General features: G+C 35.4%; 1 protein-coding gene across 1 annotated transcript in view; it reads right to left on the bottom strand.

Annotated features, from left to right (window-relative positions):
* The window catches only part of Smp_199210 (plasma membrane calcium-transporting atpase,putative), a gene marked incomplete at its 3' end in the record, with an annotated part of 132,983 nt that extends 119,741 nt beyond the window's left edge, over positions 1-13,242 (bottom strand). Inside the window, exon 1 of the mRNA XM_018791499.1 lies at positions 12,838-13,242. Within this exon, the coding sequence (XP_018647329.1) occupies positions 12,838-13,030 (193 nt within the window). The 5' untranslated portion in view covers positions 13,031-13,242. The remainder of the gene's footprint in view (positions 1-12,837) is intronic.
* Positions 13,243-15,755: the final 2,513 nt, after the last annotated feature.

Below are 15,755 nucleotides of genomic sequence, written 5' to 3'. Positions count from 1 at the left end.
ATCCTAAGTTCTATAATGATGCGAACTATGTTCAGCATACTGGAACTCAATGAGATCACAAACCAATCTTAGTAAAGCAACTATTAAAGGCTAGGAAGCACTGAACAGCTATTTTTTCCTAACTTGGGACTCTTCCGAAGAGTTCACCCATGACCTCACCGGCGATCGAACAATGGACCTTCACGTCTCCAGATGACTGTATAACTTTTAGATTACTGAACCGAAATCCAATGACTTACGTGTTTAACTTAAATCAATTCACGATACTCTTTAACTCCAATTAATTTCCTGCTGTAGATGACTATTCATGATTAAAATTACGAAAAATTACAATTATTAATAGTATTAATTATGTGCCCATCAATAACTAGCTTCAAAATGAAATTCCTGGAGTTCTAGTAAGAATCCGTGATCACTGAAGACAATAGAATATGGTCGTGCCCATAATAGGACGAAACGGCCGTTCAGTGCTTCCAGGTTTTCCATGGTGGTCTAGCTTCAATTGACTCACGCTTTCAACTATGAAAATACTAGTAGCTAGTTTACTCTTAGCAACTTTCCGCTGCTTACAGCTAATGAAAACCCTAGAAATGGAATCGCCAATATATTTCATTCTAATCTTATTATTTTGTGGTTTTATTTACAGTTGAGTGATATAGTTTAGTTGCTATTAAAGAGAATGTTGGGGATGCTAGACAACCAAAAATCATTTGGTAAATGTATTATTTTTGTAATTTTATTTAGAAAACTCATTTTCGCGCCAAAGCCCCCATTTTCGCCTTCAGATTGTACTTCCCACTTGGAAGAACCTTAAATGTTATTGGTTCGTTTCCTCTTTTAATATGATCCTTCGTAATGTTTCCCAAAGAGATTTTTATACTGTATATTTATTTGTGCTTGCATGTTCATGCTTCCGACTGCTTGTGGAATATACATTTCCTTCGGCTGAATCTGGTCATCGCCCTCTAGTTATCAGGGCTGGGAAGCCGTAAATAGTTAGTTTGTCTTGTTGTTGTGTTGCTGATTCTTCGTTCCGTTAGCCAACTTTAGGTGATATCATAATCTCTTCAAACATAGTAGAGCATGATTTCAAATAGAATAAGTCATAAGTTGTACGTACAGTTCGGATAGACAGGTAGCAGCAAATATAAACTACAACTTAAAACTGAGTATATGAGGCTGTCATATTTCATTTTGTTTTTACTAAAAACAGACGAGTTTCTTTTTCCTAACTGAATCAGAAAGAAATCTAAATGGACAGAGAATAAAATATAACTTAAAAACCCCACTATTCTCCCAATTTTCTTTAGTCGATATAGTTTACTTCCTTCAACTGTATGTAATACATAAAAGAACATCTAGGATAAACATAATACAACTCGTTAACGACATGTCGTTTGAAATGATGCATAAAGAAGGTGGTTTACACTCAATTGAAAGTATCAATACTTATTTGCAGTCTCTAGCAGAAAAAAAATTGTCAGTTCTGATATACAAACACACATCTAGGGATGACTACTAGCATTACATACTACAAACAACATTCATTCATTGAAAAATTGTTTGTATTTAAATCACGAGCCAAAGGAGTTTATTATTTATTTGAACACATAAATATTGGTACAAAGGGGTACCAGATACATATGCGCCGCACAAATTTCATTTGATTTGTGTGAGAGCTGTGATACTGCCCAGGTGCCCAAACCGAAGCAGGGGGCCACACACGGAGCCTTTGACCTAAGGGTCTGATCCACAAGGCAGTGTAGTATCGTAAGGAGATGCAGTCCCATAGTAGCGGGTGACCAACGATTAATTCATACATTTGTTCACTCACAATACTGGAGTCCATGTTCACCATTGGTTTGGAATGAGGGTTTTCCAACTCCCCTAAGTGGACTAGTCGTGTTCACCAACCCGGTTAAAGTGCTGGACATTCGCTTTTCGTCCTCTCAATTTCGTAAACAACACCCCCGCCACGAGAAGGCAGTGAGTAGGAGTTAAAATATGGGTAGCATTAATAGGCTAGACAAACTCAGACATCTCATTCGTTTATGTCATAGACAAACAGCTCATATCCTGTCTTTAATTTAAATGATACTTAAGAAATTATAAAATCAGGTTCACCATTGTAAAGAGTCGATTACATTACTTAGTGAAGATCATAACTAGTTGGAAGCTTCCTAGTTTATTCAACATGATGAAACAAGTATAACGGAGTTGTTTTTTTCTTCATACCTAGAAAATCAATCAGTTCTTAATAATTGTCTAATCTGTGTACTAACCCCTTTGTTTATACATAAATATCATATTTATATAAGCTTAATTTAATATAAAACAGTATGAAATAATGCATACTATTACTATCAAACGTTAGCAACAGTAATAACAGTCATTATATATATATACCCCTGAATATTGTTACTACACAGTTTAAGACAATAAATGAATTGACTTCAAACCGCGTACATAGTATATTTCAAAAGACAAAAGGAAGCCACACACACACACACAAGCAAAAAAACAAGTGTATTCATCATAGTGAAAACATGTAAAGAAGTTTGGAGGAAAAGAACAACAAGAATGTTCATACTTCTTTGATACATATATATTAATGTGTATGTGTGTGTGGGAGAGAGAGACAGAGTGGATACCTGTATATAATAATATCGAAATGAATACATTCCATGTGGGTCCATGTATCCATACAATAAGATACAGAAGGAAATCACAATGAATGAAAAGAAAAAAGCATAGAAAATTACATATAGAAATAACATTCGTTCAAGATAGATAGATATCTAAATCGAGGTCAAACACATATGCACACATACACACACATATATATACACGGATACATTTACAACGGAATACGGAATTTTGGTAAAAAGGAAAAAAAAGATTTGGCTTAGTAACACATTAATACATATATAGAATACACAAATTGATATATATGTGTATTTTGATGGATGATGATGATGATATGTCGTAGAAGTACTTTTAAATAATAACAGTGAAATCATTATTAAAATCACCTTAATAGGTGTTATTATATTGTATTGTGAAGATTATCATTGAAAATTTGAATGATATGAATAAATAACAGAATCTAAGTGATATAAAACCAAATGAAGTATTAACACTGGTGAATCAATGTCTGTCGCGGCCCGAATAGCTCAGTGGTGACGTCCCTGACTGTGAAGCTGAGTGACACGGGATCGAATCCGTCAGGGAGCACCAGTTCCCTCAAGATTACAGGTACACCTTACTGACGAGTGCCAAGTAGCACGAAACCCGGATCCAGGGTTTCCTGTTGACCATCTCCAACCACCATCTTATCTCAACATAGTGCACGCAGTGTCGAGCCACCTAGACTAGTGGCCACATTGTAACTTGATCGATCATATGATAAATAATTTAAACGATTGTTTTTCGGAAGAGCGCACCGATGGCGGTGTGAGGGAAGCCAAAACATCATCGATAGTTAAGGTTAACAGTGGATTATTCATAATACTTGTGTTACTGAGAAAGTATTCACATAATTAGAAGACTGAACAAGTTCAATGGAATAGTTTTGTTTAACAATCAGGATGTTCAACCACATGGACTTATAAGCAGCTTTTAGCTGAAAAAATTAGGTTGGCAATTTTCTGAGCAAGAAAAGTTATCTATGAATATCCACTGATTCCATGTTTAAAGTAGTCGCAATGATAATAAAGCCAATGAAACAGTGCAAACAATGTAGGCATCTCGAATAACATCTTTCTTTCAATTGCTCAACATTAAATGTTAGATATCCTAAGTTCTATAATGATGCGAACTATGTTCAGCATACTGGAACTCAATGAGATCACAAACCAATCTTAGTAAAGCAACTATTAAAGGCTAGGAAGCACTGAACAGCTATTTTTTCCTAACTTGGGACTCTTCCGAAGAGTTCACCCATGACCTCACCGGCGATCGAACAATGGACCTTCACGTCTCCAGATGACTGTATAACTTTTAGATTACTGAACCGAAATCCAATGACTTACGTGTTTAACTTAAATCAATTCACGATACTCTTTAACTCCAATTAATTTCCTGCTGTAGATGACTATTCATGATTAAAATTACGAAAAATTACATTAATAGTATTAATTATGTGCCCATCAATAACTAGCTTCAAAATGAAATTCCTGGAGTTCTAGTAAGAATCCGTGATCACTGAAGACAATAGAATATGGTCGTGCAATACTGTGGATTGATTGAAGTTACATTTATAGACTACTAGATCTTTACTCAGTGGTCCTGAGGTTAAGCATTGGCATACGAGACTAAAAGTCCTGGATTTGACTCTCTCCTGCATAGTCGTAGATGTGCACTACTGAAGAGTTCTATGTTTTGCGACAAAACAGCTATTCAACTCCGATCAGTTAAAGATTTTAATGAAATTTAACAGTCTCTACAACCCGATACTGATAATTAATTTTCTCTTGATGTTTTCATACATCTTCAATTCCCCGTTTGACATATTTTAATGCAACGACAAGAATATTGATGAGAACTAGAAGAATTTTAAGAAAATCATGTGTATGAATTTACACTGTAATGTTTAAGAAGCTCACAAACTCAACATTTCTACTCTCATTGAACTGATGAAATTGATAGAGAGAAAAGAAATAAACCTAAGCATAGTAAATGCCCTGGAACGGCCGAGAGTGGGGAGAGTACGCTCTCCCACTCCAAATGCTATCACATGGTCACGCGTATATAGTCTCCGCCAGGGAAATCCTACTCATTGCCTTCTCACAGTAGCATTACTGTTGTTAACGAAATTGAGAGGACGAAAAGCGAATGTCTGACGCTTTAACTGGGTCGGTAGACACGGAAAGTCCACCTAGGGGAGTTGGAAAACCCTCATTCCAAACCAATGGTGCACATGGGCTCCAGTAACCTGAAGGAACAAATGGCGTATGAATAAATCGTTGGTCACCGGCTACCATGGGGCTGCATCTGATCACGATGCTCCACTGCCTTGTGGATCAGATCTTTAGGTCAAAGGCTCCGGGTGTGAACCCCTAAGAAAACCACTTGCTTCGGTTTGGGCATCTGGGCAGCATCACAGTCCTCACACAAATCAAATGAGATTTGTGTGCCGCATATATATCTGATGCCCCTTTGTACCAATATTTATGTTTAAATACAATAATATAAAATGTCGACTAGTGTACTACTAGTTGAAACCTGATCTGATTAGTGTATTAATATCGATTTAGTGATATCACATGGTGACAGTGTGACAATAAAATTCTAAAACTTATCAGCTTTCTTATCAAAAAAGAGATAAGAGTCGAATACTTAAACAATTTTTTTTCAAAAGAAATAAGTTTATAGTTGCAGTTTAGTGAATTGAACTACTACTATGAGGATTGATTGAATAAGTGAAGATAGGAAACTTAAAGAAGCTATTCTCTAGGGAATTCGTATTTATAGTTGAATAGCATGTATCTATGAAATTATATTAGTCGTAATAATCTTATTTGAATGATTAAACATTGAAGTATATTGGATTGTTCACAAATATACAGTAAATTAACCATAAACCTACTACTACTTATAAGCAGAGATGAACAATAGCTAGTAGTGGAATCCAGAACGTGTTTCATCCTATTTTTGACTCGTCAGCTGGATGTACCTCTGTTTATAATACTTGCGGCTTAAGGCAATATCGAGGGAATGCGCATAGGATACCTACATGCCAATAAAAGACTGGTCAATTGCAGTCCGAAACATCAATGGGAAGATTTAAGCAACCATTACAAAAATAAACTATTATGAAGCAACTGGTACATAATGGGTGATTGAATATTTGGATTTATATTTCAAATGTCCTAGATTTTGCAAAGATTGAGATATCTTATTTTTAATGTCATGGTATTCTATTTTTAGTGTAGATAAAATTATATTGCTTCTCATGTCTAGATAATACAAAAGAATGCGAGGTACTTAGGTGAGTGCTTTCAGTATGTTGATTTCCAAGTTGTGAACGAATGGGAATTCTGTATAGGCTATCAACTGTTTATTAGGAACATATACTGTGCTATCAAACTGTTTATTGATAGGCACAATGAAAAAAAAAACTCATAAATAAATCAAATTGAAGTCAACAGAGAGAGGTTCGAGTCTGAGATACACTAGTTGAAAGACAAGTGTATTTTATTTATCATTACGCCTAAGTCGCAAAAATAATACTAAAACTTATGGTATGAAGCCAACACTGTTAGATTTAAACCCAATATTTCAAACACTGACTGTCAAAGCTGAATATTTCCAAGCATTCAGAGTATTAGTCAGGCAGTCAGTTAGCCAGCTACATCGCAGGACCAGGCACATATATGCATCGGTACAAGTTGCCATACCTCATTAGCACAACAAGATGAATACCGGATTCATAGAAGTAGTTAATTTAGTGGTGGTAATATATAAAAGAAAGATTTTATATAAGGATATAGTACAGGAAGAAAGAAAGATAGGAAGCAATTTTAATCTCATAGTGTAAGGGAAGACAAAGAGTGTATACACCTACGCCATTGTGATCGATTCTGAGCCATGTCACACAGAGTCTCCAGCCATTGGTTACGATAGTCACGCGGACCCCAAACAAGTAGTTTGCATCTACCAACATGGCTCAGACTAAAAGTTAGTGACTTCAAGCACTGATGCTACGTTTTTGTTTGGCCGCCCTTAACTCTCTTCCAACCATCCCCTACACTAGTAAGCATAGCGCGTCGTGGTAATCGGTGTTCAGCCATACGTAACACGTGGCCCAACCATCCCAGTCGATGAAAATGTACAACCTTATCAACTGATTTACCATCATTCCCTAATAAACTATGACTAACCTCACTATTACTTACCCAGTGATCCCAGCAGATGCGAACAATATTTCTAAGGCATCTGTGGTCAAATACTAGTAACTTACAAGTATCTTCTACTCTTAATGGCTAGCATTTTAGATGCTATATATTAGTCAAACTAATCCCTCTATAGTTATAAATATTAGTTGACTAGAACTAATCACTAGAACGTGATTTATTTTTATAACTCTCTCTTTCTCTAATCTACTACATGATCTCTGATCTGTGAACTTTCGTGAGTCAGTCAATTCGTGATTAAATCAATCTAAAAACTTATAACAGTTAGTAATAATCGATGAAGTTCTAATCATGACAAGAATGTAATTTGAATACGAAAAAAACAAACACAATATTTGGTTTCATATAGTCAATTGAGAATAAGTTGTGTTTTGGTGAATATATATACACACGCATTTAAGCAAAAATGTATATTATCCAAGTACTTTACTCATTGTAAAATTGTATCTATGTAAGAAGTCGGTCATCTCAATACAAAAAAAAGATGTATATATCACTATGTGTGAGTGTGTGTATATATATATAACGTTCTTTAATTGAATGAGAAACATGTATTAATTTTTAGAGTTACTAAAAATCATACTGTTGATAGTCTATTTATAGAACTATTATTTTATACATATTTAGCCATAATATTTGGACGTAGGTGTGATTTTTTTAATCCGTGAGGGCTGTCATACTGCCCAAACTGAAGCAGGTGGTTTTCTTAGGGGGACACACCCGAAGGCCTTTGACATAAAGGTCTGATTCACAAGGCAGTGGAGCATCGTAAGGAGATGCAGTCCCATGGTAGCCGGTGACCAACAATCGGTTCATACGCCATTTGTTCCCTCAGGATACTGGAACCCATGTGCACCATTGGTTTGGAATCAGAGTTTTCCAACTCTCCTAGGTGGACTTCCTGTATCCACTAACCCGGTTAAATCTCCGGACATTCGTTTTTCGTTCTCTCGATTTCGTAAACAACACCCGTGGTGTGAGTAGGATTTCTCTAGCATAGGCCGTATACGCGTGGCCATGTGAGAGCATTTGGAGAGGGAGAGTGGACTCTCCCCACTCTCGGCCGTACCAGGGCATTTGGTGGTCTAATTACTTATAGTATTATTCTAGTCATACATATATGTACCAGTAAAAGTCATACTGAAGAGTATCAAGTACAGAGATGTATCAAGGAAAACGAACCAATACATGGGATAAAAAGTAAGACAAAAATATATAGATACTCAGCCCAAACCACTACTTAGTAGCTATTAGTCATTTTCGATAGAAAGATACAACTCTCAACTTGAATTACCTCAGTATTGTCTTGAACTAGATTGTATCAAGACTGACAAGTTTAACAAGAATTAAACATCATTATTTTAGCATAGTTTGGTACTCTGCAGTAAAAAGCAACCATGACTATATGGTGCCATATTGCATTTTGAATGAGTTTGAAAATGTGGATCGTAGGATTGTGATCATTGACTGACCTAACATATAGTGCAACCGAACACCAGAAAGCACAGAGATGTTTTGTTCTAGTACAGGACCCCTGGTGAGGTAGTAGCTTCGTGATTAAGATATTCGACTTTTGGTCACTATGCTCCGGGTTCGAAATCCGCTCCACGTATTCCGGCTAGGGTAACCGACTAGCATTATTATTGACCACATTTATAGTGTAGTTCATACACAAGTACCTGTGCAGTTAGTTAATTTAAATCTAAAAGAAAATCTGATGGAACTTTTCAGCAGTGTGCACCAGCGACCTCATCGTAAATCGAACCCAGGAATGTGAGTGCCCGACCTTTAATCACTGAAATACCATACAACAACTTAGATTTTCTGGCCCGATAGCATCATCTTTACTGTGAAAGAAGAAAATCTTGGGGTTCGGATCATGGCAATACCGTGCATGTACACTTCTGGGTTATCCAAAACTAGGACAAAACAGCTATTCAGCATTCCTCTGATTCTTAATAATTCACAAGTTGATATATATGTGCGATGAAAATTCAAATCAAGTTGAAATAAGCGTCATAAACTTCTTAACTTGGAATTTCTATTATTAAATCAAGGTTAAATAAAGCTGATCTACGTACAGTTAGATACTAACCAACAAACTTGGCATCAAAAATGTCTATTCAGAATACAAACTATGTGAATGGAAAAAGTGTACAATGGTCAATAAAAAAAACTTAGTGTACAAGTCTATCTAATGAACATAAGGAATACAGAACACACACACACATACATGCAAACATAGAAAGCGAGATATGTGTACAAGCTGAATTATAGGTCATATACCCTAATTGGGGATAAATAATTCTATCTTCATTAAATAATAATAACAATAATAATGGTAATAGTAATAAATTTACCGTAATTAAACTTAATAACATGAATGTAGGTGAATCAAGTTTCAAATCATTATGTATCTATGTGTTAATTGAACATCGGATAGGTGGAACAAAACTTATCCAGCTATACTGACCACTATGTACTTTTAAACGAGAATGACGTTGTACATTTCAATTATGACTCCTGCTTGAGATTGGTTAGTTAAGTGTATCTGCCCACATCAGTGATGTTGACATTAAAACTCAAGCCCAATCCCCAATGCTTCAAACGCCAGTGCATTATTCAATAACCTGTTGAGTTCAGATGGGCAATTACTTATGTATCAGTGTTTTCTGTGATCAAATTTGTAAGTTTCTACTCTACAACTCTGCCGCGTTTTTACAAACACATACATGACGTCTTCAATAAACCAATCAGTATGGAGTAATCCGGAAATTTTCAGCTTTTTGCATGTGAGACCCAATGATACTGTTCAAAAAAAGCGAGATGCGAATTCACCAACACACTAGTTGCAATCCAAACTACACTAAGCCACTAAATCTGAGAAGTTAGTTTTCACAAGACTAAAATAAAACCGATCATACTAAAATAAACTAATTACTACTTTATTGCATTCTATGAATTCAAAGAAAGACAGACAAACAGAGGGTAACGTACAAAAATATATTATCTGAAAAGTTACCGATTTTGTGTAAAAATCGAAGACAATTTGTCTAATGTTGTGTCCATTCCAATAATTTGACACGGATTAAATATGGTGGGTGATTATAGATGGTGGTGTATACTTATATTGCCATTACTACTACTATTACTGCTACTGATTGTGCAAACAATTTAGAAAATAATTTCTACAGTTTATCAAGGAGAGCCCCCAAATGCCCTGGTACGGTCGAGAGTGGGGAGAGTCCACTCTCCCTCTTCAAATGCTATCACATGGCCACGCGTATATAGCCTCTGTCAGCGAAGTCCTACTCATTGCCTTCTCACAGTGGAGGGGGTGTTGTTTACGGAATTGAGTGGGCTAAAAGCGAATGTCCGGTAGGAGCTTTAACAGGGTTGGTGGACACGGAAAGTCCATCTAGGGGAGTTGGAAAACCCTCATTCCAAACCAATGGTGCACATGGGCTGGCTGCAGTATCCTGAGGGAATAAATGGTGTATGAATCAATCGTTGGTCACCGGCTACCATGGGATTGCATTTCCTCATGATGCTCCACTGCCTTGTGGATCAGATCTTTAGGTCAAAGGCTCCGGGTGTGGCCCTCTAAGAAAACCACCTGCTTCGGTTCGGGCACCCAGGCAGTATCACAGTCCTCACATAAATCAAATGAGTTTTGTGTGGCGCATATGTATTTGGTGCCCCTTTGTACCAATATCTATGTGTTCAAGTAAGTAAAGTTATCAAGGAGAAATTTCATACTTTAGTTCTTTTAAAAGACATAAACTCAACAGAGGGACAAAATAAAGAACTAGTATTAACGCAGACATGTAAAAAGAAAGAGCATAAATAAGTATGTCGCGTCATTAAATATATAATCACTAGTAGCAGTATTAACGGAAGGTTAGTGTTTTGAAATAAATCAGATATAAGTTAAGGATTTTAGTTAAGCATATCTATATTGTATGGTGTGCATTTGTATGTTATAAAACATTACTAGTCTTAAACTGGCAATAAGTATGATTGAAAGAACAACTATATTCTGATAAGTTGGTCAAAGAATGTACCTGATAACTTATTTGCTAAATACATACAGATTTATATGATCAGGTTTAAGTTACAATTCTTTGTATGTGGACTATTTAAATTACTCAGGACCCCCAAAGCGAGTCAAATATGGAATGATTTGAACCTGAGACTTAGTGATTGCAAGTCGAGTTTTAAAGACTTGCCAACGACTAATAGAACTAAAATAAAGATTGGGATAGAGGGCATAACAGTCTACAGTACAAACTGATGAATGTGACTAGTGCCTCAGGAACCATATTTAGTAGGTAACATACAACCTCCTAAATGACTAGGACTATCAATCAACAATCTCACAGAATTTTTATCATGGTGTAATACATTCATCAATGACAAGTTTCTATCGTCGATGTCAGGTCATACTTTTGTCCGTGAGGGGGATTCATACTACCAGGGTTGCTCAGACTGCATTAGATGGAGAAAGCTTTGAATTTGCAACTCGGTGGTTCAAAGATGAGTAGCTTGCATATTAGGTTACCACCTTGTAAAACTCAAGAGACCTTAAACTGGATACTATGTCTAGTAATATAAGTTACAGTGAAAAGTATCTAACTGATATTCATCACTATAAACAACTTTTTAGACATCGAAGGATACGACTACTGAAACTCTCAGTGGTTGTAAAAAAGCAAGAAGTATACCGTGAAAATTTCATATAAATGTCTTATCAATATGCCAGTCAGTTCTTGTTGCCTAAATATTAACCATATCATTTATAGTAAATATTTTTTAAAAATCAATCTATTGTCTAACATAGGCGGTGAAAAGTAACTATTAGGACGCACATTAAACTTAATAAATTGTTTAACTTTTCTAAGAAAACTCCGGCTTCAGTGCTAATAAAGTGATTCTATTCACATCTTATTCATGAAATGAAAGAAATCCACCTTGGTTTTGGTTGAACATTTGGTGGAAGTTTTGTCATATTAACAGTTGTGCTGATTAAAGCTGAAAAACTGACCTAAGAAAAATAAATCCAGGTTGTTTTTCTTATTTTCCTCACCTGCTATGAATTATGTTTGGTGACGTTTGGTGATACAGCTTAGAATCAACCATAGTGGTACGAACTCTGTATCTTACCACCTAAATTCTGAGCTCCAATATTATTTCCAACGTTTTACTCCTCGACCCCCTCGTTTCTTTTTAAAAAGCAAAGTGTTGAGTTAGGGTCTCACTAAAAAATGAACACTCAAACCTATATGCACCCAACCTCGGGGTTAGAACTAACAATGAAAAAGAGTTAATGATGGTGATGCAAAATGTTTGGCTTCCAGAAGAAAGGTAAGAAGTAGAAAAAATTATTCTTTGAAGGGAAACTCAACTGACAAGAATGAAAATTAGCTGATGAGTGTAATTTAACAGCTAGACATAAAATTGTGTATAAAAGTTTAGTTAAAAGTCGATATGTGGCTTAGTGCTCCAGGCATTCGACTCCCAAACACCAGATGGCAGACTGAAGTCAGTTGATCACAATGTAGAACATGTCACATAAGTACAGTGATTCCCACATAGCACAGGAAGATAGCATTATTGAGACATTTACCAGAGTAGCAGAATAGATAAATATCAGTAGTAGTATTAGTAAAAAAGACCAGGTATAAATGATATGATGGGAGAAGGTACAACAAACTTGAAACATGCAGTGAATCCATCTGTGTAACTATAAAAGATTCTCACTCAGTTAAGGCAATCACATATGACTGCACATGACTGTACATGATCACTGAGCGGTGAAACTTCTTTAAATAATAATAATGTCTAGTTCAAATAAGTACCTCTCCGAATTTTCGACAAAGATACTCCAGTTATAATTTAGAATCCAAGCAAAAATGTAACTCACCATCTTGTGGAGATGTTTTAAGCAATCGACATAATCCTACAACTCCACCGTATTTTTCATTAAGATATTTAACAGCCTCCAATTTACGACAGTCCATTAATTTTTGTAATTCTTTGGGGGAAATTTCGAATGAATCTGCACCACCACTACCAGTGGTGAGTGCAGTTCGTTCGTTTGCATTTGCGTCGCGCATAGTATTTTTTACTTTGAAATATCTCTGGTAATGAATTACTTTAGTCTTTTAGAAATATGACAAAAATGAAATATTCTGAAATCCGAACGTCTGTTATCCTGTTAAATAAAAATAAAACAAAGCAGGTAAAGAAACAACTAGTCTCGAAAATAAAAAGGAAAAAAACGTACCATCTAATTGACGTATAATACTTAGTTAACTTGGAATTTGTAATACATGGTTTGTGAGCGTCTTAAGAATGACACTTATGATGTACTAAGATGGAGATGATTTTTAAGAAAAATCAACAACATACTGGTGCCGAAAATACGCATTGTGTAGGAGGATAAGTTCTGCTTATTTAAGAAATAGTTTAAGTTCAATTCCCTAGCAATTTAAGTTGAGTGTAATAGATTAGATATGAGTATACTTGATATCGACAGATAACCCTTATTCCGATTTTGTAAATAGTCAGGAATGATTTTAAGGATTCTCAGAAATAAACGATATATGTTTAGTGTAGAGAACTTATATCGTCTTATGGCAAAGGAATATTTAAAAATAGGAAATTACACACTCATCAGTTAAAGTTAAAAGAGCGATAAGTAAATAAAAATATTTATTATTAGTCACAGTGAAAGTAGTCTTCGATCAAAGGAGTGGTGAGACACAATAAAAAAGATACAGTTAAATAACGAGTCATTTTTGAATGAACGACTCCATTTAGTGTTCCATCTAAGTGTTTGATTTTTACTTAATTTATAATGCAGCATTAAAACAGAAACATAAGAACGACAGCTTATATATATATATGTATTTATATATACCACGTGCCAGAAATACAAACGAATTTTCTCTAAAACAATTGTCAAATTACCGCATAAAACAATCAGGAAGGACATGTTACATAACTATCAGTTTAGGGTACAACAACTTGAGTTTGTTTTCAACAGGTTAACATGAAGCTTTCGGAGCTTAAATGTGCTTAAATCAACTACGAAATATTAGTACCAGCTTACTAAGAGTTAACTTCCAGTAATTCAAATTTGTCTGATGGTATAAATCTTTGTCTAAATGTTTACTTAGACAGCACGTTTAAACCTCGTCACAGGTGTGATTAAAACCACACTAGTTACCTCAATAGCTTAAGACGGGGTTTCTGTTCAGTGTAACAAAATATGAGTCCCAGAGAAATTGTTAGAGTAACATTGAATAGAAAATTATTGGCAACAAATCATAAAAACACTTTTTAACATCAATGCGACCAGCGCACGACAACCATTTCGAAATCGAGAACCAGTTTATCTGCATTACGAACACAACACTCTTTTATCACCAGAGAAAAAAAGTTTAAAACTAACGATCAGGTTATTTTGTCTCGGATCGCAAATAATACTTTAGCACAAATTATTATCACTACCAACCAACCGAAAGTCAATTAACGTTCTAAATAATAAAGCTTAGAAAATTCTGATCCTAAATAAAATCGTTGAATGTAAAAAAATTATTAAAAACCAATACATCGAACGCAGTTCAATGAGTTAAGGTTCATTAAAAAACAAGGATATTCAAAACACAAATATCTCTCTCGAATATACACAAGTCATCAAGTAAGTAGTAAAAAATCACAATTAGTGGAGGGATCCTGAGTGGCAACCGAAATATATGGCATAAATTTTAGGATATGTGACGAATTTTCATCAATCGCACACACAGAAAATAAACATTTGGCCGTCATAGTGAGCACTTTTTAAAATAAATCCGGGTGAAAAACATTGAAAACACATTTGCCATTTATATGAAATACAAAACAGTCTTTTAAGAATTCGAAAAATGCACAACCACGGAAACGGCACACCACCCACTTACATTGAACGAAAAACAGATTTGTCTTGAGCGCAAAGTCAGCAACGAGTATTCTTGAAACATAGAAACAAATGAAAGTGTCCAACCTGAAGCAAAATACAAAATAGAATGACGCAATGAGAAAGTTAAGTGATCTGGTTGTAATTTAAGTCTTTTTTTCCTCATATTTATTGCTCACGTAGCAGAATATAATCAAGCTCCATTAAACAACCGAAATTTTTATTTGATGAGCATTAATTATCAGTAGTAAGGATAAGAAGTCAAACGAAGTATATTAATACTTTGAATTCCCAGGACTGTAAATACCTGATCTCTATTTGAATGTGTTAACAGGAGGTTCTAATATTACGTGTCCTAGTAGCGAATCCAAGCTATACACTACTCGGAAATCCAGACGTACGAGATTTGATCTCAGTTTTTAAACGTTCTTAGAATGTCCTCCTAGATGATCACTCCTGCATGGAATGAATAGATAAGGCAAGTTAATACCGAAATTGTTATTCAGCATATGTTAGGCCGGTACTATGTCACCTTGCACCCTGCGGCAAGATAATAAGAATAGGTTGAGGATTCGCAGTTTATCTTCATAAGATAGACCAAATAGACTTTTTATCATTTTGGTCTATAGTGACCTATTTTTATGACAAGAACGCGATTGCTGTAATGGAAACAATTATTCCACCTGTAAACGTTGTCACTTCTCGGTATGCTTTCGATACCACGAGATCGTCAACAAATATATCTTAATGCAACCATTAACAGCCTTCTGGTTTTTGCCTACCTAAGAACCCAAGTCAATATCTGGCACGTAATCTTCCTGTATTGGTGATCATAGCCAATCACGACTCGACGCCGTCTATAGGTCTCTCGCCGTTGAAGC

This window comes from Schistosoma mansoni (genome assembly GCF_000237925.1).
Source record: "Schistosoma mansoni, WGS project CABG00000000 data, supercontig 0230, strain Puerto Rico, whole genome shotgun sequence".
NCBI classification, from domain to species: Eukaryota; Metazoa; Platyhelminthes; class Trematoda; order Strigeidida; family Schistosomatidae; genus Schistosoma; species Schistosoma mansoni.
This window is presented reverse-complemented; position numbering and strand designations above follow the sequence as displayed.